General features: G+C 44.4%; 1 protein-coding gene across 2 annotated transcripts in view; it reads right to left on the reverse strand.

Annotated features, from left to right (window-relative positions):
* Positions 1 to 16,031, reverse strand: part of LOC115179807 (type I inositol 3,4-bisphosphate 4-phosphatase) — a 43,364-nt gene extending 27,333 nt beyond the window's left edge. Inside the window, exon 1 of one of the 2 annotated variants that reach the window (XM_029741602.1) lies at positions 15,881 to 16,031. Coding sequence is in view for 1 of the 2 variants with exons in the window: in XM_029741601.1 (XP_029597461.1) it covers positions 15,812 to 15,819 (8 nt within the window). In the remaining variant the exon portion in view is untranslated. Of the gene's footprint in view, positions 1 to 15,811; positions 15,835 to 15,880 lie in introns of those variants that run through there. The other variant, XM_029741601.1, reaches the window with a different exon arrangement.
* Between the last annotated feature and the right edge of the window lie 8,332 nt (positions 16,032 to 24,363).

Below are 24,363 nucleotides of genomic sequence, written 5' to 3' on the forward strand. Positions count from 1 at the left end.
CTTTTTGAAGGTGTGTGTGTGCCTGCCAGTGTGCACGTATGTGTGTGTGTGTGTTAGTTTGAAGCTCTACTGAGGCAGTGCAGTGTGTGCTTCCTATTTCAGAAGCAGTCCTACATATATTCAATCCAGATGTCCCTGCATCATCAGTCAGAGACACTGATCAATGGACTGGAGCCCCCGGACCGAGCACCCAGGACCACCCTCTGTGTGTGTGTTTCTGTCACATTGTGTGTTAGGGCTGTCCCCGAAAAAAATAAAAAAGATCTTGGTCGACCAAAAGTCGTCTGTTCTTTCAACCAACTGAATAACATCTTCAAATCTCAAAGTCATTATCATTTGGTTAATCAAAAATTCTATCCAAATCTAAATAAAAAGCCTAAAAAGGTACTTCTATTGCCAACTATGTAAAAATAGCCTACATTAAGCCAACAAATAAAAACATTGCAGCCTGCAGGTAGAAAATATCCTGATTAAAAACTAAATATCCTAGAAATCACATTGGCTACAACGTCTGCAACGAACTTGAAACATTGTATCAACTATTAACTTGGGTCTAGCCCGAAGCTTGCGCTGCTACAACATTGTATGTAATATTCTGGACATTCAGAGTTTCCCCAACCAGTGAGCTTGGGACAGACACAGCTGTAGGCTACTTGAGCAAGGCATAAGAAGCAGGGCAAAAGCTCACCGAAGCTGAGTACCGGCACCTCAAACGGTCTACTGCTTGAGTTCCTGTTCCTCTTATAGAATATTAGCTCAAAAGTATTGTGGAGCTCCTGCACCTAAATATGAACAGTACCAGAACCCAAAATGAGTTACTGAACGTATTTCAGTCCAAGTCATGCACTGATAAGAAGTAATCAGGAGGTCTATTTCATGATGTTTCCACTGGATCAGAGCAAGACATTTTTCCCTTTCACGCTGAGCGGTTACCGAAAGGGAGAGGGCTGGAAAAGATTTTTCAATTACATTGAGGAACGATTGTAATTCTCAATGGATGTAAAAACAGACTTTGATGGCTTTCTGTTTTTAGAGGTGAAGAAAACATTACTTTGACAAGCTCCACAGTTCATTAGTGGTGGTGGGTTAAGCCAATCAGATCCACATTTATATGCCTACATTTGGGCGCAGGCCAGGTAGCCTATAGGCCTACTTCTATGCGTATGTGTCCTTACTCAACATTGACAGAAGCACTCCAAACAACAGACAATGACTAAATTGACAAAACTCTTGAAATAAACAAAAACTTGTTTCTCACAAGTGTAGCATAAGTTGTGCACTCCGCAAACAATGTGTCCACTCCGACAATGATAACGGGAAGACTGGAATAATATTGAATGCATTAACATAAATTACCATAAAGAAAGTAACAACATTGTAGATTAGAAATGATAGGAATTAACGGTAAATGTCCTACTGGTGATGTATGTAATGGGGAATTGATATACACTAACAAAATGAAAACAATTCACACAATGAAGTTATGAAACAATGAATGTGCACAAATTGGCGGGAGAGAGCACATTCTGGAGAGAGATGTGCATCTGGGCGCATGGTCAATCCCACGTCTGCATTGGTCATGTAGTATTTACAGTGATACGGCCTCAGCAGAAGTCAGAGCATCATACCTCTTGCGCTTCGGGGAGAAGTGCAGAGCTGTTGTCAAGGAAGTGAGTTTGTTTTCTACAGGATGTACAGCCCCCACCTACCGTCAACCAATCATGTCATTGCAGAGCTATACAGAGCCCCCCCGCATGTCTAAAACATTTGGGAGTTGCATGGCGATGCGGAGCTCGTTTAGGCCTTCTCCACTAAAACAATCTCGGTCGACCAACAACCTAACGATCAACTAATTGGGGTCAGCCCTAGTGTGTGTACAGTGATGGAAAAAGTATTTGATCCCCTGCTGATTTTGTACGTTTGCCCACTGACAAATAAATTATCAGTCTATAATTTTATTAATGGTAGGTTTATTTGAACAGTGAGAGACAGAATAACAACAAAAAAATCCAGAAAAACACATGTCAAAAAAATCTCTGATTGAGAGTGGGTCAAATACTTATTTCCCTCATTAAAATGCAAATCAATTTATAACATTTTTGACATGCATTTATCAAGATTTTTTTGTTGTTATTCTGTCTCTCACTGTTCAAATAAACCTACCATTAAAATAATAGACTGAGCATTTCTTTGTCAGTGGGCAAACGTACAAAATCAGCAGGGGATCAAATACTTTTTTCCCTCACTGTAGTTGCATGTTTGAGTGTGTATATGCATGTCAGTTAAAACATGTAGGGGGATGGGAGATGCTAATTTTCACCTGAAAGGGTTAGAGCTGCTCTGACCTTCTAAAGAAATGATTCATGCTCTATCCTGAATAACCTGTTCCTCCTTCTGTGTGTGTGTGTGTGTGTGTGTGTGTGTCTCGCTCTCACAAGCTCACACACAGTCCAGCCCGAGGGGAAATCTAAATCACAGTCCATGTGACTCATTCTATACGTGTAACTAACAGTGCATCAAGCCTAAAACACGGGAGTAATATCTCAAAATAACTGCTTGTCATCTTCCATCATACACTGTGCACTCTGCTAGACAGATGCCATTACTTTGGTACAGACCTTCAAAGTGTAGAGACAATGCCCTGAAAGCAGCTACTGTGCTCTGACAAATCAATCTAGTGCATGTGATGATACGCAGTAGCATCATTAGTATACCTGTGAGAGAGTCAGCACTGTCTGCAACCATGTGGAGCCACGACCAACTAGCAGGCTGATTGGCTAACTATCATGATGACATAACCAGTGAGGAGAGCAACACTTGCCATCTGCAGTACTGTAGTCTACCCACACATCTAGCCCCCACTTCCACATCAGTCAAGTCAGGTAAGCATAAGACTCAGCCACGCTTTATCCAAATTACGTGGCTGGCCTAATATCATTACTATTCTAGGTTGAGAAAGACTGAGATTACAGATTGTCCTCAGTGTTTGAGGCACATGATGCACGCTTGTCAGTGCTGTTACTGTTCTCACACATCAACACAACTGAGGAAGAGCCCCGGAGTTGGACAGAATTCTCTTACGCTTTCTTTTGCCATTATTTGTCTTATTTCTTTAAACCATGAAGTCCCTATGGGATAAATGATGTACCTGTTGTGTGATGTTTGACTGAGCTTTGAACATCAACAGCTTTTTCACGTTCAGTGTCTAGCTGGGTAAGATGTACTTCCTGAACTGCAATCAGGAAATGTTCACATTGAGGATAAATGCATCAATGTCCTCATCTCACAGGGAAGTCGTCAGACAGGTCCTTGGTTCAAATTAAGAAAACTTCAAGATTACATAGGAACCCAAAAGAGGGAAGTCAGAGAGAATCAAAGGCAGTGAAGGACAATTCCACAGTGGGACCCCAATTTTTCACTTTAAAAATGTATGCCAAACAAAAAAACATTGATTTCAAAGTTTAACAAACCATACAAATGTATGCACAATGACTACTTTGAACAATTTACACAGTAAATAAATGAATAAAATTAAAACAGCAGATGCAAGGTTTGGTAACAGAATTACAGTCAAATCTCCCTCAGTTTTATTCTGTTACCAAGCTTTGTACCTGCACAGTTCATCCTGTAAATGTGTTGTAAAATGTTGTGTTAATTATTAAAAAGTAGTCTTTGTGCATACAATTCTAATGTTTGTTAAAATGTTGAAATCAATGGTTTTTGTTTGGTATACATTTTTTCAGCGTAAATCCATTACTATGGAAATGCTCTGAACTATTATGATTAAACGTCTGTCTCTTCTGATTTCATCCTGAATGCCTAACTCAAATGGGGTGAGCTGGACGTGACAAACATTCAAACTGAAACACAAGAATAACCGTTATTGTATACGGATGGGAGCTCAGTGAATATTACAGTGCATTCGGAAAGTATTCAGAACCCTCGACTTTTTCCACATTGTTACGTTATAGCCTTATTCTAAAATGAATAAAATTATTCCCCCCCTTCAATCTACACGCAATACCCTATAATGACAAAGTCAAAACTTGTTTTTATTATTTTTTTTAATGTTTTTTATTTTTATAAATGAAATACCTTATTTACATAAGTATTCAGACCCTTTGCTATGAGACTCGAAAATGAGTTCTGGTGCATCCTGTTTCCATTGATTATCCTTGAGATGTTTCTACAACTTGGAGTCCACCTGCAGTAAATTCAATTGATTGGACATGATTTGGAAAGACATCTGTCTATATAAAAAGGTCCCACAGTTGACAGTGCATGTCAGAGCAAAAACTAAGTTGAGGTAGAAGGAATTGTTCGTAGAGCTCTGAGACAGGATTGTGTCCAGGCACAGATCTGGGGAAGGGTACCAAAAAATGTCTGCAGCATTTAAGGTCCCCAAGAACAGTGGCCTCCATCATTCTTAAATGGAAGAAGTTAGGAACCACCAAGACTCTTCCTAGAGCTGGCTGCCCAGCCAAACAGAGCAATAGGGGGAGAAGGGCCTTGGTCAGAGGGTGACCGAGAACCCGATGGTCACTCTGACAGAGCTCCAGAGTTCCTCTGTGGAGATGGGAGAACCTTCCAGAAGGACAGTCATCTCTGCAGCACCTCACCAATCAGGCCTTTATGGTAGAGTAATATAATGGCACCGGAGGGGGTGGCTTTTACAGGCTCCTAACCAACTGTGCTATTTGGTTCGTTTTTTCACATTGTTTGTAACTCATTTTGTACATAATGTTGCTGATACTGTCTCTTATGAACAAAAAGAGCTTCTGGACATCAGAATAGCGATTACTCACCTTGAACTGGAAAAACATTTTTCTTCAATGAGTCCGACGCGAAGGATAAACTGCTTTGTCAAGACAAGGCCCAAATCCCCATCATCAGTGTGAAGAAAAAAACGGAGGAAAAGGGGGAGGGCGGCAGAGTGCCTTGAAAGAATTCGCAGACGAGTAGGTAAACCACCACTTCCCTCCATATTATTGGCCAATGTGCAATCATTGGAAAACAAACTGGACGATCTACGATTAAGACTATCCTACCAACGGGACATTAAACTGTCGAGGTATTGGTCGCCTGAGGTTGAATACCTCATGATAAGCTGTAGACCACACTATTGTACTTTTTGGAGAAATCTCCTCTGGTCTGATGAAACAAAAATACAACTGTTTGGCAATAATGACCATCATTATGTTCAGAGGAAAAAGGGGGACGCTTGCAAGCCAAAGAACACCATCCAACCGTGAAGCACGGGGGTGGCAGCATCATGTTGTGGGGGTGCTTTGCTGCAGGACGGACTGGTGCACTTCACAAAATATATGGCATCATTAAGGAACATTATGTGGATATGTTGATGCAACATCAAGACATCAGTCAGGAAGTTAAAGCTTGGTCGCAAATGGGTCCTCCAAATGGACAATGACCCCAAGCATACTTACAAAGTTGTGGGAAAAATGGCTTAAGGACAACAAAGTCAAGGTATTGGAGTGGCCATCACAAAGCCCTGACCTCAATCCTATAGAACATTTGTGGGCAGAACTGAGAAAGCGTGTGCGAGCAAGGAGGCCTACAAACCCGACTCAGTTACACAAGCTCTGTCAGGAGGAAAAGGCCAAAATTCATCCAACTTATTGTGGGAAGCTTGTGGAAGGCTACCCAAAACGTTTGACCCAAGTTTAAATTGTTTAAGGCAATGCTACCAAATACTAATTGAGTGCATGTAAACTTCTGACCCACTGGGAATGTGATGAAAGAAATAAAAGCTGAAATAAATCATTCTACTATTATTCTGACATTTCACATTCTTAAAATAAAGTGGTGATCCTAACTGACCTAAGACAGGGAATTTTTACTAGGACTAAATGTCAGGAATTGTGAAAAACTGAGTTTAAATGTATTTGGCTAAGGTGTATGTAAACTTCCGACTTCAACTGTATGTGAGAATGCTGTTCATTGACTACAGCTCAGCATTCAACACCATAGTGCCCACAAAGCTCATGACTACGCTAAGGACCCTGTGACTAAACACCTCCCTCTGCAACTGGATCCTGGACTTCCTGACGGGCCGCCCCAAGTGGTAAGGGTAGGCAACAACACATCTGGCATGCTGATCCTCAACACTGGGACCCCTCTTGGCCACACGACTCCTACACCATCATTAGGTTTGCTGACGACACAACATTGGTAGGCCTGATCATCGACAACGATGAGACAGCCGATGAGACAGCCTATAGGGAGGAGGTCAGACACCTGGCAGTGTGGTGCCAGGACAACAACAACCTATCCCTCAATGTGAGCTAGACAAAGGAACTGATCGTGGACTACAGGAAGAGACAGTCCGAACAGGCTGCATTAACATCAACGGGGCTGAAGTGGAGCGGGTCGAGAGTTTCAAGTTCCTTGGTGTCCACATCACCAAGGAACTATTATGGTCCAAACATACCAAGACAGTCGTGAAGAGGCCACGACAACATCTTTTCCCCTTCAGGAGACAAAAAAAAAATTTGGCCCCAGATCCTCAAAAAGTTATACAGCTGCACCATCGAGAGCATCCTGACCGGTTGCATCACCGCCTGGTATGGCAACTGCTCGGCATCTGATCGTTCGCATGGCGCTACAGAGGGTAGTGCGTACAGCCCAGTACAAAAAACAATATCATCCATTTTAGAATAAGGCTGTAACGTAACAAAATGACAAGAAAAAGTATATGTGAACCATTTGGAATTACCTGGATTTCTGCATAAATTGGTCATAAAATTTGATCTGATCTTCATCTAAGTCACAACAATAGACAAACACAGTCTGCTTAATCTAATAACACAAACAATTATACATTTTTATGTCTTTATTGAACACACCGTGTAAACATTCACAGTGCAGGTTGGGAAAGGTATGTGAACCCTAGGATTTAATAACTGGTTGATCCTCCTTTAGCAGCAATAACAACCAAACGTTTTCTGTAGTTGCGGATCAGACCTGCACAACGGTCAGGAGGAATTTTGGACCATTCCTCTTTACAAAACTGTTTCAGTTCAGCAATATTCTTGAGGACGTCTGGTGTGAACCACTCAAGGTCATGCCACAGCATCTCAATCGGGTTGAGGTCAGGACTCTGACTAGGCCACTCCAGAAGGCGTATTTTCTTCTGTTCAAGCCATTCTGTTGTTGATTTACTTCGTTGTCCTGCTGCATCTCCCAACTTCTGTTGAACTTCAATTGGCAGACAGCCCTCCATTTTCCTGCAAAATGGGAATTCATTTTTCCGTCAATGATAGCAAGCTGTCCAGGCCCTGAGGCAGAAAAGCAGCCCAAACCATAATGTCTCTCCACCATACTTTACAGTTGGCATGAGGTGTTGGTGTGCTGTGCCTTTTTTTCTACACACATGGTGTTGCGTGTTCCTTCCAAACAACTTTAGTTTAATCTATCCACAGAATAGTGGTGGAACATCCAGGTGCTCTTTTGCGAACTTCAGACATGCAGCAATGTTGTTTTGGACAACAGTGGCTTCTTCCGTGGTGTCCTTCCATGAACACCATTCTTGTTTAGTGTTTTACCTATTGTAGACTCGTCAACAGAGATGTTAGCATGTTCCAGAGATTCCTGTAAGTTTTTAGCTGACACTCTAGGATTATTCTTAACCTCATTGAGCATTCTGTGCTGTGCTCTTGCAGTCATTTTTGCAGGACGGCCACTCCTAGGGAGAGTAGCAACAGTGCTGAACTTTCTCCATTTATAGACAATTTGTCTTACCGTGGACTGATGAACATCAAGGCTTTTAGAGATACTTTTGTAACCCTTGCTTTATGCAAGTCAACAATTCTTAATCTTAGGTTTTCTGAGATCTCTTTTGTTCGAGGCATGGTTCACATCAGGCAATGCTTCATGTGAGTAGCAAACTCACATTTTGTGAGTTTTTTTTTATATTGCAGGGCAGCTCTAACCAACATCTCCAATCTCGTCTCATTGATTGGATTCCAGGTTAGCTGACTCCTGACTCCAATTATCTTTTGGAGAAGTCATTAGCCTCGGGGTTCACATACTTTCCCCCAACCTGCACAGTGAATGTTTAAATTATGTATCAATATAGACAAGAACAATACAATAATCTGTGTGTTGTTAATTTAAGCACACAGTCTATTGCTGTGACAAAGGAAGATCAGATCACATTTTTGGACCAATTTATGCATAAATCCAGGTAATTCCACAGGGTTGACATACTTTTTCTTGCAACTGTATATGCAGAAAGTGTACAGCAGAGTGGGTACATTTTTGCAAAAACCTAGAGCTTTGAAGTGTGAGGCTCAACTTCTCCACTGTTTTGGGTCCCCTGGCTACCACACTGTTCACAGCGTGAAGAAAACTCATGCACATTCGAAGATACAGTGTGTGACTGTGTGATAGTGAAGTGTTACATCTCACTCATCTCAATATCTCCGGTTCTGCTTGTGGCAATGTCATTTCGCTGAGTCTACTTTAAGGAAGAAACACATCCCCAATTTAACTGACAGTCTAAAAATGTCTTCAGATCACTGGCATTAGTCACGTTATTGAATGTTGACATTGACCAATGTTCTTCAAGCCTGGTCGTTGGGACCCAGTGAGTGAAGGCTTTTGTTACTGTTCAGCGCTAACCCATCCGATTCAACCCAATGTTGGCGTAGCCGAGAAGCTAGGCCCATAATCTCACCAGTGGGAGTTAACAGACAAACACTGAACACTGCAACAAAGACTAGATAAACATTGCCACAGAGCAGCAAGGAGCTGTTTTCCTATTTAATCAATAGATAAACCCACACTATGATAAATGCATGTTTCTGCCATTAGATTCCTCCTTCATAGGCAGTCTGAAGAGGACTCACTCATTACGGCTGACGAGGGCGTCCGTTTAGAACAGCATGCAGAGGACTCTGGGTATTATTTATTCCCTGTCAACGGCCCATCTGAGTGCATCACCCCAGCCAAAACCACCATAGGGGGTTAGAGTAGTGCCTAATTCTACAGACTGAGCATAAGAAGGGATGCTAAGTAGTAGTCTTCGCAAAATGGCTTCAGTCCAGTCATCACATAAATCAGATACAATACATAGATTATATTTAAAATCTCCCCAAAAATCCATACCTTTATCCAGTGAATGCTACAGGCAGCCTGTAGATAGTAGCATTAGCATAGCAGCTAGTAAATGAAGCAGCATGGTGGCGAGTGACAAAGCACAGTGCAGGCCTGTAGAAGGGCTAATCCATATCCGGCTGCATGCTACAGCTGTACAGACAGACTAGTACATCGCTGCTCCTAACAGCTGAGCTTGGTTCCTCGTCTATAGGGTAAGATGACAGTCTGCGTAGCGAGTGAAGGGCCCGGCTGTGGATGCGGTCTCCTCACAGCAGAGCAGCATGTAAACAAACCCACACGCAGCAGCAGCGTCATCATCACTGCTTACACTCTCCCCATCTCTCTCCCTCTCTCTGCCTCCCACTTTCTTCATCCCTTCCTCGCTTGCTCTCGTACTTTCTGCCTGCCTCCTTCGCCCTCCCTCTCCCCATCTGTCCCTCTCTATTTCTCTCCCTCTCCTTATTCCTGCAGTAGCTAAGAGAAGCAGACTGATAAGGTAATGTCTTCTCTCTGGCTGACACTGTTCGCCAGCAGAAATACACGGAGAGGGACAGGAAGGGACAGACGGGACTGTGGATGCTCAGTGACAAACTGGGCTGACAGGACCCAGACAGGCTTTGTCCAGACAAGGAAGGAAATGAAGGGGAGAGGTGTCACTGTTCCCATCCTAAACCCTGCTCCAGAACCTCCTCAGTGATTTGGGAAACGTCCAGGAAGAAACTGTGAAAGAGCTGTATGCTGTAGGCCTGTTACATGTTGTTGATTCCCAGACCAATAAATAATCAACTGTGGTGGCTGGAGAACACTTCCCTGCTCCCTGCACTGTGTCACGTTTGCAGTCACGCCTCCCTCTCTCCCGGGGTCCTATCCTTAGTACCGTTTAGTGTAGGGCACCGACTGACCAACGGCAGGTTTCACTTTTCTACAAATGTGGATTTATGGTCTCCATTTAGCCTGCCATCATCAATAATTCAGTCTGTTGCATAAGAGGGAAACGCAGAGGTTTATGTCCCAAACAGCACCCTATTCCCTATAAAGTGCACTACTTTTGACCAGAGCATTATGGGCACTGTTCAAAAGTAGTGCACATCTTAAGGTACAGGGTGTCATTTGAGACACATCCAGAGAGAGTGGACTCGGGATAGCACCCGCCACTACTTGACTACAGACCTGTCAGCACAGATCCCTAAAACAACAACTTTGGTTCAGGTCTAATGGATTTCAGTGTAAAACAGCAAAGACAGGCAAGGCAATGCAGCGAGGCAGAGTAGCTATTGCTGTTTGAGGCACCGGCTATCCACCAAGTAGCAGGATGTACAATGTCGCTCATAAGTAAATTCATGAAAGAGAAAGGAGAGTTTAACAAGCAGACTTTTATGACAAAGGAAAAAAAGATTATAGCAGAGTAATTAGTAAGATAGCAACCGTAGAAAGTGTGTCAATGTGTGTGTTGGAGAAGAGTATGACGACATGAGTGTAGTGTGTTGCAGGAGCATCGTATGATGACGTAACATGCATGAGCCTGATTGAGTGTGTGTTTATGTGGGAAGCTATTATTGGCTTATAAGAGCAACAGAGTAGGCAGAGCATTCAATTCACTGTCTTTAAAACACTGATATGAATCTTAAGTGTCTTCTCAGAGAGAGAGATTTAGTTAGTTATAGATTCATTTTCCATATTTAGATTTATTACATTACAATGTATACATTGTTGCTTTGGCAATATTGAGAGCGAGCGAGAGCGAGAGAGCTCCTGGTTGCCCTCTGAGCCCAGTGGGAGAAAAATCCCATCGCTGAGTCACAGCACTCCCCCATACATAGTTACATACACAGTGGCCTCAGGGTCTGTATGCGCACGTGTGCGAGAGGTAGCTAGCTACTATATTGAATCGCAAAACTACAGTGCCCAACTTAGTACAATGTAGTACTGAGCAACAGCCTAGTCAAGCCAACTGGGAGTAGTCTCAGAAACAGCTCCTGGTCTTTCCAGATGCCTGGTCGTAACTCGTAAGCTTCCTCTCAATCAATAAGCATGTCCCCTCCCCTTGACCTTGGCTCTGATGGCTCCTACCAGGAAACCACTGACTGAGTCTGCCTTTACGACCTCACTCCACTCGCGTGATTTGTAGTGGTCATCAATTCAGATAACCACTCAAGCCATGGACTTTCCCAACCCTCTAATGACTGTCCATCTCATGACTGGTGTCTTTTCTTTCTTTAAAGCTCTTTGAGAATCGTTATGGAATAAATAGCGCTACAAAAGTTGAATTAATTATTAGTAAATCATGCTAATGTGATTATGTACGCAAACTAGCACTCAGCAAAGGCAGCTAAGGGCTGTCACCTCTGGCCAGGCACTGTATGCCTCTCAAACTGATGTCATTTTTCACTTGGTCATGTTCTTGTTCATCAGTTGTTCTTATCGTATCGCCACAAACACACATCATCTCCACTTTGGTCCATGTGAGACAGAGCTAATCCAGCAGTACAAAGGCTGTGTCCGAAACGACACCCTACTCCCTAGTGAACCAAAATGCACCCTATTCCCTATATATAGTGTACTATGGGCTCTGGTCAAGAGTTGTGCAAAATATACTAGGGTATACTGTGCCAATTTTAATGTAGACAGACAGTTGAGTGATGTGATGGGACAGAGACACTGGGTTCTCAGCACAGGAGGCTACTGAGGGGAGGATGGCTCATAATGGCTGGAATGGAGACAATTGACTGGTATCAAACACATGGCAACCATGTGTTTGATGAATTTGATACCATTCCATTGATCATGTTCCAGCCATTACTATGAGCCCATCCTCCCCAATGAAGGTGGAACCAACTTCCTGGCATTCTCAGGGATTTCAACAGGCTGTGTAGGTAGGCCTGTTGCTGAGTCCCACTGAGACCAAGGTCTCTTTTACAAAGGAGCCATGCATATACACAATTTACAAGCTTGACGCCCTCAATCTCAGACAAATTATCAATGAACCTACCAGGTACAACCCCAAATCCATAAACACAGGCACCCTCAGATGTCATCCTAACTAACTCGCCCTCCAAATACACCTCTGCTGTTTTCAATCAAGATCTCAGCAATCACTGCCTCATTGCCTGCATCCGTAATGCGTCTGCGACCAAACGACCACCCCTCATCACTGTCAAACGCTCCCTAAAACACTTCTGCGAGCAGGCCTTTCTAATCGACCTGGGGTATCCTGGAATGACATTGACCTCATCCCGTCAGTAGATGATGCCTGGCTATTCTTTAAAAGTGCATTCCTCACCATCTTAAATAAGCATGCCCCACTCAAAAAATGTAGAACTAGGAATAGATATAGTCCTTGGTCCACTCCAGACCTGTCTGCCCTTGACCAGCACAAAAATATCCTGTGGCATTGTGCATTAGCATCGAATAGCCCCCATGATATGCAACTTTTCAGGGAAGTTAGGAACAAATATAGACAGGCGGTTAGAAAAGCTAAGGCTAGCTTTTTCAAACAGAAATTTGCATCCTGTAGTACTAACTCAAAAAAGTTCTGGGACAGTGTAAAGTCCATGGAGAATAAGAGCACCTCCTCCCAGCTGCCCACTGCTCTGAGGCTAGGAAACACTGTCACCACCAATAAATCCACTATAATTGAGAATTTCAATAAGCAATTCTCTACGGCTGGCCCTGCTATCCACCTGGCTACCCCTACCCCGGTCAACTGCCCAGCACCCTCCACAGCAACCCGCCAAAGCCCCCACCATTTCTCCTTCACCCAAATCCAGATAGCTGATGTTCTGAAAGAGCTGCAAAATCTGGACCCATACAAATCAGCCAGGCTAGACAATCTGGACCCTCTCTTTCTAAAATGATCTACCGAAATTGTTGCAACCCCTATTACTACCCTGTTCAACCTCTCTTTCGTATCGTCTGAGATTCCCAAAGATTGGAAAGCTGCCGCGGTCATCCCCCTCTTCAAAGGGGGTGACACTCTAGACCAAAACTGCTACAGACCTATATCTATCCTACCCTGTCTTTCTAAAGTCTTCGAAAGCCAAGTTAACAAACAGATTACCGACCATTTCGAATCCCACCGTACCTTCTCCGCTATGTAATCTGGTTTCAGAGCTGGTCATGGGTGCACCTCAGCCACGCTCAAGGTCCTAAACGACATCATAACCGCCATCGATAAGAGACATTACTGTGCAGCCGTATTCATCGACCTGGCCAAGGCTTTTGACTCTGTCAATCACCACATTCTTATTGGCAGACTCGACAGCCTTGGTTTCTCAAATGATTGCCTCGCCTGGTTTACCAACTACTTCTCTGATAGAGTTCAGTGTGTCAAATCGGAGGGCCTGTTGTCCGGACCTCTGGCAGCCTATGGGTGTGCCACAGGGTTCAATTCTCGGGCCAACTCTCTTCTCTGTATACATCAATGATGTTGCTCTTGCTGCTGGTGATTCTCTGATCCACCTCTATGCAGACGACACCATTCTGTATACTTCTGACCCCTCTTTGGACACTGTGTTAACTAACCTCCAGACGAGCTTCAATGCCATACAACTCTCCTTCCGTGGCCTCTAACTGCTCTTAAACGCAGGTAAAACTAAATGCATGCTATTCAATCAATCACTGCCCGCACCTGCTCGCCCGTCCAGCATCACTACTCTGGACGGCTCTGACTTAGAATACGTGGACAACTACAAATACCTGGGTGTCTGGTTAGACTGTAAACTCTCCTTCCAGACTCACATTAAGCATCTCCAATCGGCTTCCTATATCGCAACAAAGCATCCTTCACTCATGCTGCCAAACACACCCTCGTAAAACTGACCGTCCTACCAATCCTCGACTTCGGTGAAGTCATCTATAAAATAGCCTCCAACACTCTACTCAACAAACTGGATGCAATCTATCACAGTGCCATCTGTTTTTTCACCAAAGCCCCATACACTACCCACCTCGTTGGTTGGCCCTCGCTTCATACTCATCGCCAAACCCACTGGCTACAGGTTATCTACAAGTCTCTGCTAGGTAAAGCGCTGAGATAAGGCGGGCAGCACCCACTCGTAGCATGCGCTCCAGCAGGTATATCTCACTGGTCACCCCCAAAGCCAATTCCTCCTTTGGCCACCTTTCCTTCCAGTTCTCTGCTGCCAATGACTGGAACGAACTGCAAAAATCTCTGAAGCTGGAGACTTACCTCCCTCACTAGCTTTAAGCACCAGCTGTCGGAGCAGCTCACAGATCACTGCACCTGTACATAGCCCATCTGTAAACAGCCCATCTATCTACCTACCTCCTCCCCATACTGTATTTATTTATCTTGCTCCTTTGCACCCCAGTAGCTCTACTTGCACATTCATCTTCTGCACATCTACCATTCCAGTGTTTAATTGCTATATTGTAATTACTTCACCACCATGGCCTATTTATTGTCTTAACTTACCTCATTTGCACTCACTGTATATATACTTTTTGTTTTCTTTTGCTCTACTGTATTATTGACTGTATGTTTTGTTTATTCCATGTGTAACTGTGTGTTGTTGTATGTGTCGAATTGCTACGCTTTATCTTGGCCAGGTCGCAGTTGCAAATGAGAACTTGTTCTCAACTAGCCTACCTGGTTATATAAAGGTGAAAGAAAAGAAATAAATAAAAACACTGTCAGATCCAGGTCAGAGATAACACTGCTGAGGATGAATTGTGATAAATCACATGGATGAGGTTTCACCGGTTCATAACAAACTCCTCTGGACGCTCACTGTCCACTTCAGCCTGTGTCACAACGGGATGATTTACAATACAATTACAGTGGCTGTGTTGATACTGATAACACACACACAAATGTTTCAAATAAATTAAATAGTAATCTTACAAGAAAACAGAGTTACAGTTAAAGCGTTGGTAGAAGACTGCACAGGAGGTGATGGTGATGATGCTGAGAGAGTGTTCAATAATGCACCCATCTGGTCTGTAAAGCTGACACCGCTTGTTTTCATTTTAGCCATGTGGAACTAACTGAGGCTCGTAGGAAAGGCCTGTCAACCACACCACCACTCTCCCAACAGGCTTATATAACCCACCACTTCCACTTTCAGTAACTAGAACCCCCTTAACTCCACCATTCAAGATCAGCCAACACAAAACACAGTCGTCATAGATTTGAACGTACAATGCTGCCCTGGAAATGCCAAGAACCCGTCATGATGACAATGAATGTTAGCTGAGAGAATTTCACGGTAATAGATTATTCAATAAAATACTAGAATATGGTTTATCATGGACCAAGAGTGTTTAAGTGGATGAACAAGGAGGCAGGCACTCAGTGGGCTACGGATATAATTTCACAGCCTGACTGCAGATAGTCATAAAATACTAGGAAAGAATACATAGGATGTCTAGGAAAGAATACAATGTCCATCCACATTAAAAGCCCCGTATGTCTTGGTGATTGAGGCAGAGTGCGCATCCTCTGCTCGCTCCTCTCTTCCCACATGAAAACATTGCATGAAAATAAGACGACTAGCCTAAGTTGCAGGTGGTGTTCATACCTAAACGTATCATAGGCAATAACTAGCTGTAGACCGCAATAAATAAAAAGCATATGGGTGATAACTGACTATACAGAGAAGAATACAACTTAAGTTGAAGCTTTTTTTGCAAGGAGGTGTAAACAATTAATGAGCAAATGAGCTATTATGCTAACCTTCTCATGGCGACTTCTCCTGCCTCTCCAACTAACCAGATAACTGCATTTCAAGATGAAGACACAAACCTTTCTACGACGTTTGATGACAATTAATTTGGTGGGAAAGAGAGAGCGGTTGGTGTTGACGGTCGCTTGTTACATTTGTTTCCAGCCTGTCTGTGCACTCCGCAGTGTGATCTCGCCTCGCCTCTCCGCTACATTGTATCATGTGACGTCGCAACTTCATTAAAGGAACCTCTCCCTACTTGAGTCTGAGGCACATTCAGGAGGACACAACTTTATTGAAGACAAATCTATTTTCAGTAAATCATGATAGGCTACATCTTTGCACAGTGTCCTGGGAAAAATCTAATTCGATTTTGGAATGACCAATAAAAGGCACGAAGAACTATATTTAGATTCAAAACAGAAGTCAATGACATTGGGAAAGTCAGGCTGCAGAATATAATCAAGATATGAGTCTATGCTATGATTGAACTGATACAAATCCACTTACATGGATAAAAGCGTCCGTTAAATGGAATACATTATTATTATAATGATCATTATTATTATAAAAGTTATCTGTCTCAAATAAAAATGGCTTCACTCTCTTGTGGTTGAGGGATGCTGTGCAGTAGCTCAGTCAGGCCTGTGATGAATTCTGGCTAAATCCTGTAGGAAGGCTAAATCCTTGTTTTAAGTCTATCTTTGCAACATCTTGGCTCCAGTAAGGCATGGTCCAGCATTATGTTCCTGCCCTGCATAGACAGTCATTATTACAGTCATTTCAAATGTTATCATATGTCATTACCTGAGCATATCACTGGTTATTACTATTACAAACCGGGTGGTTTGAGCCCTGAATGCTGATTGGCTGAAAGCCTTGGTATATCACGGGTATGACAAAACATGTATTTTCACTTCTCTAATTACATTGCTAACCAGTTTATAATAGCAATAAGGAACCTCGGGGGTTTGTGATATATGGCCAATATACCAGTATACTCCATGTTGCGTTGTGCGTAAGAACAGCCCTTAGCTGTGGTATATTGGACATATATCACACCCCCTCGGGCCTTATTGATTAAGTTTGCATTCTTCTTCTTCAGTTCACAGTTAGATTAAGCTGTACTACCATCATGTGGCCACAATTTGCAGTCGCAGCTTTCACATTTGTGTGGTCTCTATTCTCTTAAAAGAAAATGTACCATCTAGAGCAGTGCTTCCCAACCCTGGTCCTCCAGTACCCCCAACAGTAAACATTTATATTGTAACCCTGGACAAGCACATCTGATTCAACTTGTCAACTAATCATCAAGCCCTCAATGAGTTGAATCAGGTGTGCTTGTTCAGGGCTATAATGAAAATGTGTACTGTTGGGGGTACAAGACTTGGTGAACACTGATCTAGAACCTAAAAGGGCTCTTCGGCTATCCCCATAGAAGCACCCTTTGAAGAACCATTTTTGGTTCAAGGTAGAACCCTTTTGGTTCCAGGTAGAACCATTTTGGGTTCCATGTAGTACACTTTCCAAAAGGGTTCGACCTGGAACCAAAAAGGGTTCTACTAGGAACAGCCAAAGAACCCTTTTGGAAGCCTTCTGTGATTTATCATTGAAACATCAATAATGTTTTATGGTGTAATCATTTTCCTTTAAACCTGACAAACAACATGATTTGAATAGTACAATCATTTTCTTCTGTAAAATGAACTCAAGGAATTTGTGTTTTTGTATTCAGCCAAGCTCAAATCATATCGATTTTAGATTTTAGGTTCTTCAAAGTGTAGCCTAGTGGTTAGTGTTGGACTAGTAACCGAAAGGTTACAAGATTGAATCCCTGATCTGACAAGGTACAAATCTGTCGTTCTGCTGAACACTGTTCCTAGGCTGTCATTGAAAATAAGAATTTGTTCTTAACTGACTTGCCAAGTTAAATAAAGGTAAATAATAAATTCCCCCTGCGGTCCTCAGCCCTGTTGTCTTTTTCCTCTACATGCTGCCCCTATCGTCCTCAACAACAGCTACTTCCTGCCCACCCGGACCTTCTTAGAGAAGGTGGGCACGTGTTGTGCTATGCCGTGGTGTGCACCCTGTGGAACAGTATTGGCATTGGCCTGTCTCTCTATGTCCTCTGCCGGATTGAGGCATTCTGGTTGAAGGACACCAATCTGCAGGAGAACCTGCTGTTTGCCTCCATCATCTCTATGGTGGACCCGGTAGCTATGTTCGCGGTGTCTAAAGGTATTAGGGTCGGGCCTCCCGAGTGGCGCAGTGGTCTAAGCTTGTAGCTTCAGTAGCCTCAGGCGAAGAGCCTCAGGCGCTTTTCGTCTTTATGTACACTTACCCGGCCTACCTGGTGGCTGAGCTGTTCTCCATCTCCAGCATCATGGTGGGAGTGTGTTAACACACACATATACACTGAGTGTACAAAACAGTATGAACACCTCGCTCTTTCCATGACATAGACTGACCAGGTCAATCCAGGTGAAAGCTATGATCCCTTGTTGATGTCATTTGTTAATGTGTATGTGTGTGTGTGTGTGTGTGTGTGTGTGTGTGTGTGTGTGTGCGTTTGCGCTCATATACTCTACACACAGCTCCACTCCTTCTTCTGTGTTCTCGCTCTCTTCCAGGTGTGCGAGTCTTGACTCAAATCGCTAACCCTTTTCGTACCGTTCCCTTCAACATAGCCTGCGAGGGGCCATCTGCTTTGCCCTAGTCTTTACCTTGCTAGACAACAACCAGCAAAATAATTGATTTGTTACTGCATCCATCGCCATCATCATATTAACTGTCTTCGTCCAGGTATGGAATTCGCCCAGGTATGGCAGCCCGTGCATATATAATGCTAGTCCATTCAGAACACTGCGGTGCACAAAAACAAGTTGATGCATATATGATATGAAGAGGATTTCAGTTGTGTGACTTGTGACCTTTCACACAGGATATTGGCATTAGGCCCTTGATTGAATTAATGCACATTCTAATGACCAATCGCAACATAAACACCATTAATGTCAAGGTTCACATCAGGGAAGGTAGAGCGCTAGCTAGCTGGATAACCAATTTACCAATCATTTTGTTTAGATAGTTAATCAAAGGCGTTGCTATCTTCTACCCTTCCATGCCCATTCAGACTGGGAATTCTGAGGTCTAGTATAGTATGTCTCTCTGAGTTCTAGTTCTAGTATCTTATGTCTCTCTGAGGTCTAGTTCTAGTATCTTATATCTCGCTGAGTTCTAGTTCTAGTATCTTATATCTCGCTGAGGTCTAGTATCTTATATCTCTCTGAGTTCTAGTTCTAGTATCTTATATCTCTCTGAGTTCTAGTTCTAGTATCTTATATCTCTCTGAGGTCTAGTATCTTATATCTCTCTGAGTTCTAGTTCTAGTATCTTATATCTCTCTGAGGTCTAGTATCTTATATCTCTCTGAGTTCTAGTTCTAGTATCTTGTCACTCTGAGTTTGTATCTTGTCTCTCTGAGTTCTAGTTCTAGTATCTTATGTCTCTCTGAGTTTTAGTTCTAGTATCTTATGTCTCTCTGAGTTTTAGTTCTAGTATCTTATGTCTCTCTGAGTTCTAGTATCTTGTCTCTCTGAGGTCTAGTTCTAGTATCTTATGTCTCTCAGAGTTCTAGTTGTAGTATCCTATGTCTCTCTGAGGTCTAGTGTCTTATGTCTCTCTGAGTTCTAGTTCTAGTATCTTATATCTCTCTGAGGTCTAGCATCTTATATCTCTCTGAGGTCTAGCATCTTATATCTCTCTGAGGTCTAGTATCTTATGTCTCTCTGAGGTCAAGTATCTTATATATCTCTGAGGTTTAGTTCTAGTATCTCTCTGAGTTCTAATATCTTATATCTCTCTGAGTTCTAGTTCTAGTATCTTATGTCTCTCTGAGTTATAGCATCTTATGTCTCTCTGAGGTCTAGTTCTAGTATATTATGTCTCTCAGTTCTAGTTGTAGTATCTTATGTCTCTCTGAGGTCTAGTATCCTATATCTCTCTGAGTTCTAGTTCTAGTATCTTATGTCTCTCTGAGTTCTAGTTCGAGTATCGTAATGTCTCTCTGAGGTCTAGTATCCTATGTCTCTCTGAGTTCTAGTGTCTTATGTCTCTCTGAGTTCTAGTTCTAGTATCTTATATCTCTCTGAGGTCTAGCATCATATGTCTCTCTGAGGTCTACTATCTTATATATCTCTGAGGTTTAGTTCTAGTATCTCTCTGAGTTCTAATATCTTATATCTCTCTGAGTTCTAGTTCTAGTATCTTATATCTCTCTGAGTTATAGTATCTTATGTCTCTCTGAGATCTAGTTCTAGTATCTTACGGCAAAAAATAGCTTCTGGATATCAGGACAGTGATCACTCACCTCGGATTAGACAAAGATTTTTTCTTCATCAAGCAAGATGCACAGGACATTCTCCAAACACCCGACAAGGCCAACATCCCCATTATTTGCAAGAGGATGTAAAGGCATGCGTAACTGGTGGCAGTGAAGTAAGACGCAGGAGAACAGAACTAGGAAAGAGCCTGAGCAGTTTAATTCCAAAACCACCGGCATACAGAAAATACCAACATGGGTACAAAACCCGACGCGCACCAGTAAACATGTGCACAAGCACTCCACCGTAGTAACACCAACGGAAACCCCTAAACATCTACCCGAGCACTCTCGCGACCACCCCGTGAGAGCCCTCTGCCACGATACAGTGGGGTCGTGACAGGCTAACCAGGGTAGGCCTAGCACCACGGGAAACACAGGAGAGTCAATAAGGAAGAGACTAATTCTCTCCTTGTGATCCCCCTGCGTCACCATGCCCAGGGGAGTGGTGGCCTCCCTAATCAACCCTGACCCTAATGGTCGACTATCTAAGGCGTGAACGGAGAAGGGCACAGCCACGGGAACAATGGGGATCCCTAACCTATGGGCAAACGATTTGTCTATAAAATTCCCAGCCGTGCCTGAATCGACGAGCGCCTTATGCTAGGAATGCGGGGAAAATTCTGGAAAAGTGACATACAAAAACATGTGTGCAACAGAGGGCTCTGGGTGAGAATGGTGCCGGCTCACCTGGGGTGACACCAGAGCGCCCTGCCTACTGCCTCGATCCCCAGAGGAACCAACCCTGCACCGACCAGCAGTGTGACCTCTGCGGCCACAGATGGTGCACGAGACGGAACCTCCTCCGGTCTCCCTGTGCACAGCACCTCCCAGCTCCATGGGCATCAGAGTGGTGGTGCTTGGGGATGGAACCGACAGACCCCGATCTGGACGTCCGCAGGTAGCCAGCAGGTTATCCAACCGGATAGACAGGTCCACCAGCTGGTCGAAGGTGAGGGTGGTGTCCCTGCAGGCCAACTCCCGACGGACGTCCTCACGCAAACTGCAGCGATAGTGGTCGATCAGGGCTCTGTCGCTCCATCTCGCGCTGGCACCCAGGGACCGAAAGTCCATGGCGAACTCCTGGACGCTCCTCGTCCCCTGCCTCAGGTGGTAGAGACGTTCACCTGCCGCTCTACCCTCGGGCGGGTGGTCAAAGACCTCCCGGAAATGGCAGGTGAAATCCTCAAAATGGTCCAGCGCCGCGTCTCCTTCTCCCCACACGGCGTTGGCCCACTCCAGGGCTTTCCCTGAGAGGCACGAGACGAGGGCGGACACCCTCTCACGGCCCGAAGGAGCCGGGTGGACGGTTGCCAGGTAGAGCTCTAGCTGCAATAGGAACCCCTGGCAGCGTGCAGCAGTCCCATCGTACTCCCAAGGAAGGGCGAGACGAATCCCACTTGGATCGGGTGAAGGGGAAGCGAGTAGTGGAGGCCCTGGTTGTGCTGGGGGAGGTGCTGGAGGAACTCCCTGTCTCTCCCAGTGGTCCATGGTTTGGACCACGCGGTCCATGACGGTGCCGAGATGGTGGATCATCGCTGCTTGATCCTGGACTCGCTCCTCGACCCCTATATCAGGGGCATCTGCTCCTGCTGACTCCATATAGTGGTGCGGAATTCTGTAAAGGCATGCATAACTGGTGGCAGTGAAGTCAGATGCAAGAGAGCAGAACTAGGAAATAGCCGGAGCAGTTTAATTCCAAAACCAACGGCATACAGAAAATACCAACATGGGTACAAAACCCGACGCGCACCAGTAAACATGTGCACAAGCACTTACAACAAACAATTCTGCACAAAGACATGGGGGGAACAGAGGGTTAAATACACAACATGTAATGAGGAGAATTTCGACCAGGTGTGTGAGAAGACAAGACAAAACAAATGGAAAATGAAAAATGGATCGATGATGGCTAGAAGACCGGCGACGCCGACCACCGAGCGCCACCTGAACAAGGAGAGGAACCGACTTTGGTAGAAGTCGTGACAGAGGAAGAAACGCAGGTACAGGGGACACAGAGCGGGATGCCTCGTGAGGACCCGCAGAAGGCGAGTGGGAAAGCTGCCGTTATCGTCAATATTACTCGCCAACGTGCAATCATTGGACAATAAATTAGACGAGGTATGATCACGAATATCCTACCAACGGGACATCAAAAACTGTAATATCCTATGTTTCACGGAATCGTGGCTGAATGACGACATGGATATTCAGCTAGCGGGATATACGCTGCACTGGCAAGATAGAACAGCACACTCCGGTAAGACGAGGGGGGGGGGGGGTCGGTCTGTGCATATTTGTAATTAACAGCTGGTTCACGAAATCTGAGGAAGTCTCTAGATTTTGCTTGCCTGAAGTATATTGTGATAAATTGCAGGTCACACTACTTGCCTAGAGAATTTTCAGCTATACTTTTCGTGGCTGTTTATTTACCCCCACAGACAGATGCTGGCACTAAGACCGCACTCAGTCAGCAGTATAAGGAAATAAGCAAACAGGAAACCACTCACCTAGAGGCGGCCCTCCTAGTGGCCGGAGACTTTAATGCAGGGAAACTTGAATCAGTTCTAACAAATTTCTATCAACATGTTAAATGTGCAACCAGAGGGAAAATAATTCTAGATCACCTGTACTCCACACACAGAGACGCGTACAAAGCTCTCCCTCGCCCTCCATTTAGTAAATCCGACCACAACTCTATCCTCCTGATTCCGGCTTTCAAGCAAATATTAAAGCAGGAAGCACCAGTGACTCGTTCTATAAAAAAAGTGGTCAGATGAAGCAGATGCTAAACTATAGGACTGTTTTGCTATCACAGACTGGAACATGTTCCGAGATTCTTCCGATGGCATTAAGTACACCACATCAGTCACTGGCTTTAACAATAAGTGCATTGAGGACGTCGTCCCCACTGGGACTGTACGTACATACCCCAACCAGAAGCCATGGATTACAGGCAACATTTGCACTGAGCTAAAGGGCAGAGCTGCCGCTTTCAAGGTGCGGGACTCTAACCCGGAAGCTTACAAGAAATCCTGCTATGCCCTACGACGAACCATCAAACAGGCAAAGCGTCAATACAGGGATACGATTGAATCATACTACACCGGCTCCGACGCTCGTCTTGTGTGGCAGGGCTTGCAAACTATTACAGACTACAAAGGGAAGCACAGCCGCGAGCTGCCCAGTGACACGAGCCTTCTCAACACTGGAGCCCCCCAGGGGTGCGTGCTCAGTCCCCTCCTGTACTCCCTGTTCACCCACGACTGCATGGCCAGGCACAACTCCAACACCAACATTAAGTTTGCAGACGACACAACAGTGGTCACTGACAACAACAAGACAGCCTATAGGGAGGAGGTCAGAGACCTGGCCGGGTGGTGCCAGAATAACAACCTATCCCTCAACATAACCAAGACTAAGGAGATGATTGTGGACTACAGGAAAAGGAGGACCGAGTACGCCCCCATTCTCATCGACGGGGCTGCGGTGGAGCAGGTTGAGAGCTTCAAGTTCCTTGGTGTCCACATCACCAACAAACTAGAATGGTCCAAACACACCAAGACAGTCGGGAAGAGGGCACGACAAAGCCTATTCCCCCTCAGGAAACTAAATAGATTTGGCATGGGTCCTGAGATCCTCAAAATGTTCTACAGCTGCACCATCAAAACCATCCTGACTGGTTGCATCACTGCCTGGTACGGCAATTGCTCGGCATCCGACCGCAAGGCACTACAGAGGGTAGTGCGTACGGCCCAGTACATCACTGGGGCTAAGCTGCCTGCCATCCAGGACCTCTTCACCAGGCAGTGTCAGAGGAAGGCCCTAAAAATTGTCAAAGACCCCAGCCACCCCAGTCATAGACTGTTCTCTCCACTACTGCATGGCAAGCGGTACCGGAGTGCCAAGTCTAGGAAAAAAAAGGCTTCTCAACAGTTTTTACCCCCAAGCCATAAGACTTCTGAACAGGCAATCAAATGGCTACCCGGACTATTTGCATTGTGTGCCCCCCCACCCCCCTGACCCCTCTTTTATGCTGCTGCTACTCTCTGTTTACCATATATGCACAGTCACTTTAACTATACATTCATGTACATACTACATCAATTGGCCCGACCAACCAGTGCTCCCGCACATTGGCTAACCGGGCTATCTGCTTTGTGTCCCGACACCCACCACCCG

Source organism: Salmo trutta, chromosome 39 (assembly GCF_901001165.1).
Source record: "Salmo trutta chromosome 39, fSalTru1.1, whole genome shotgun sequence".
Taxonomy (NCBI): Eukaryota; Metazoa; Chordata; class Actinopteri; order Salmoniformes; family Salmonidae; genus Salmo; species Salmo trutta.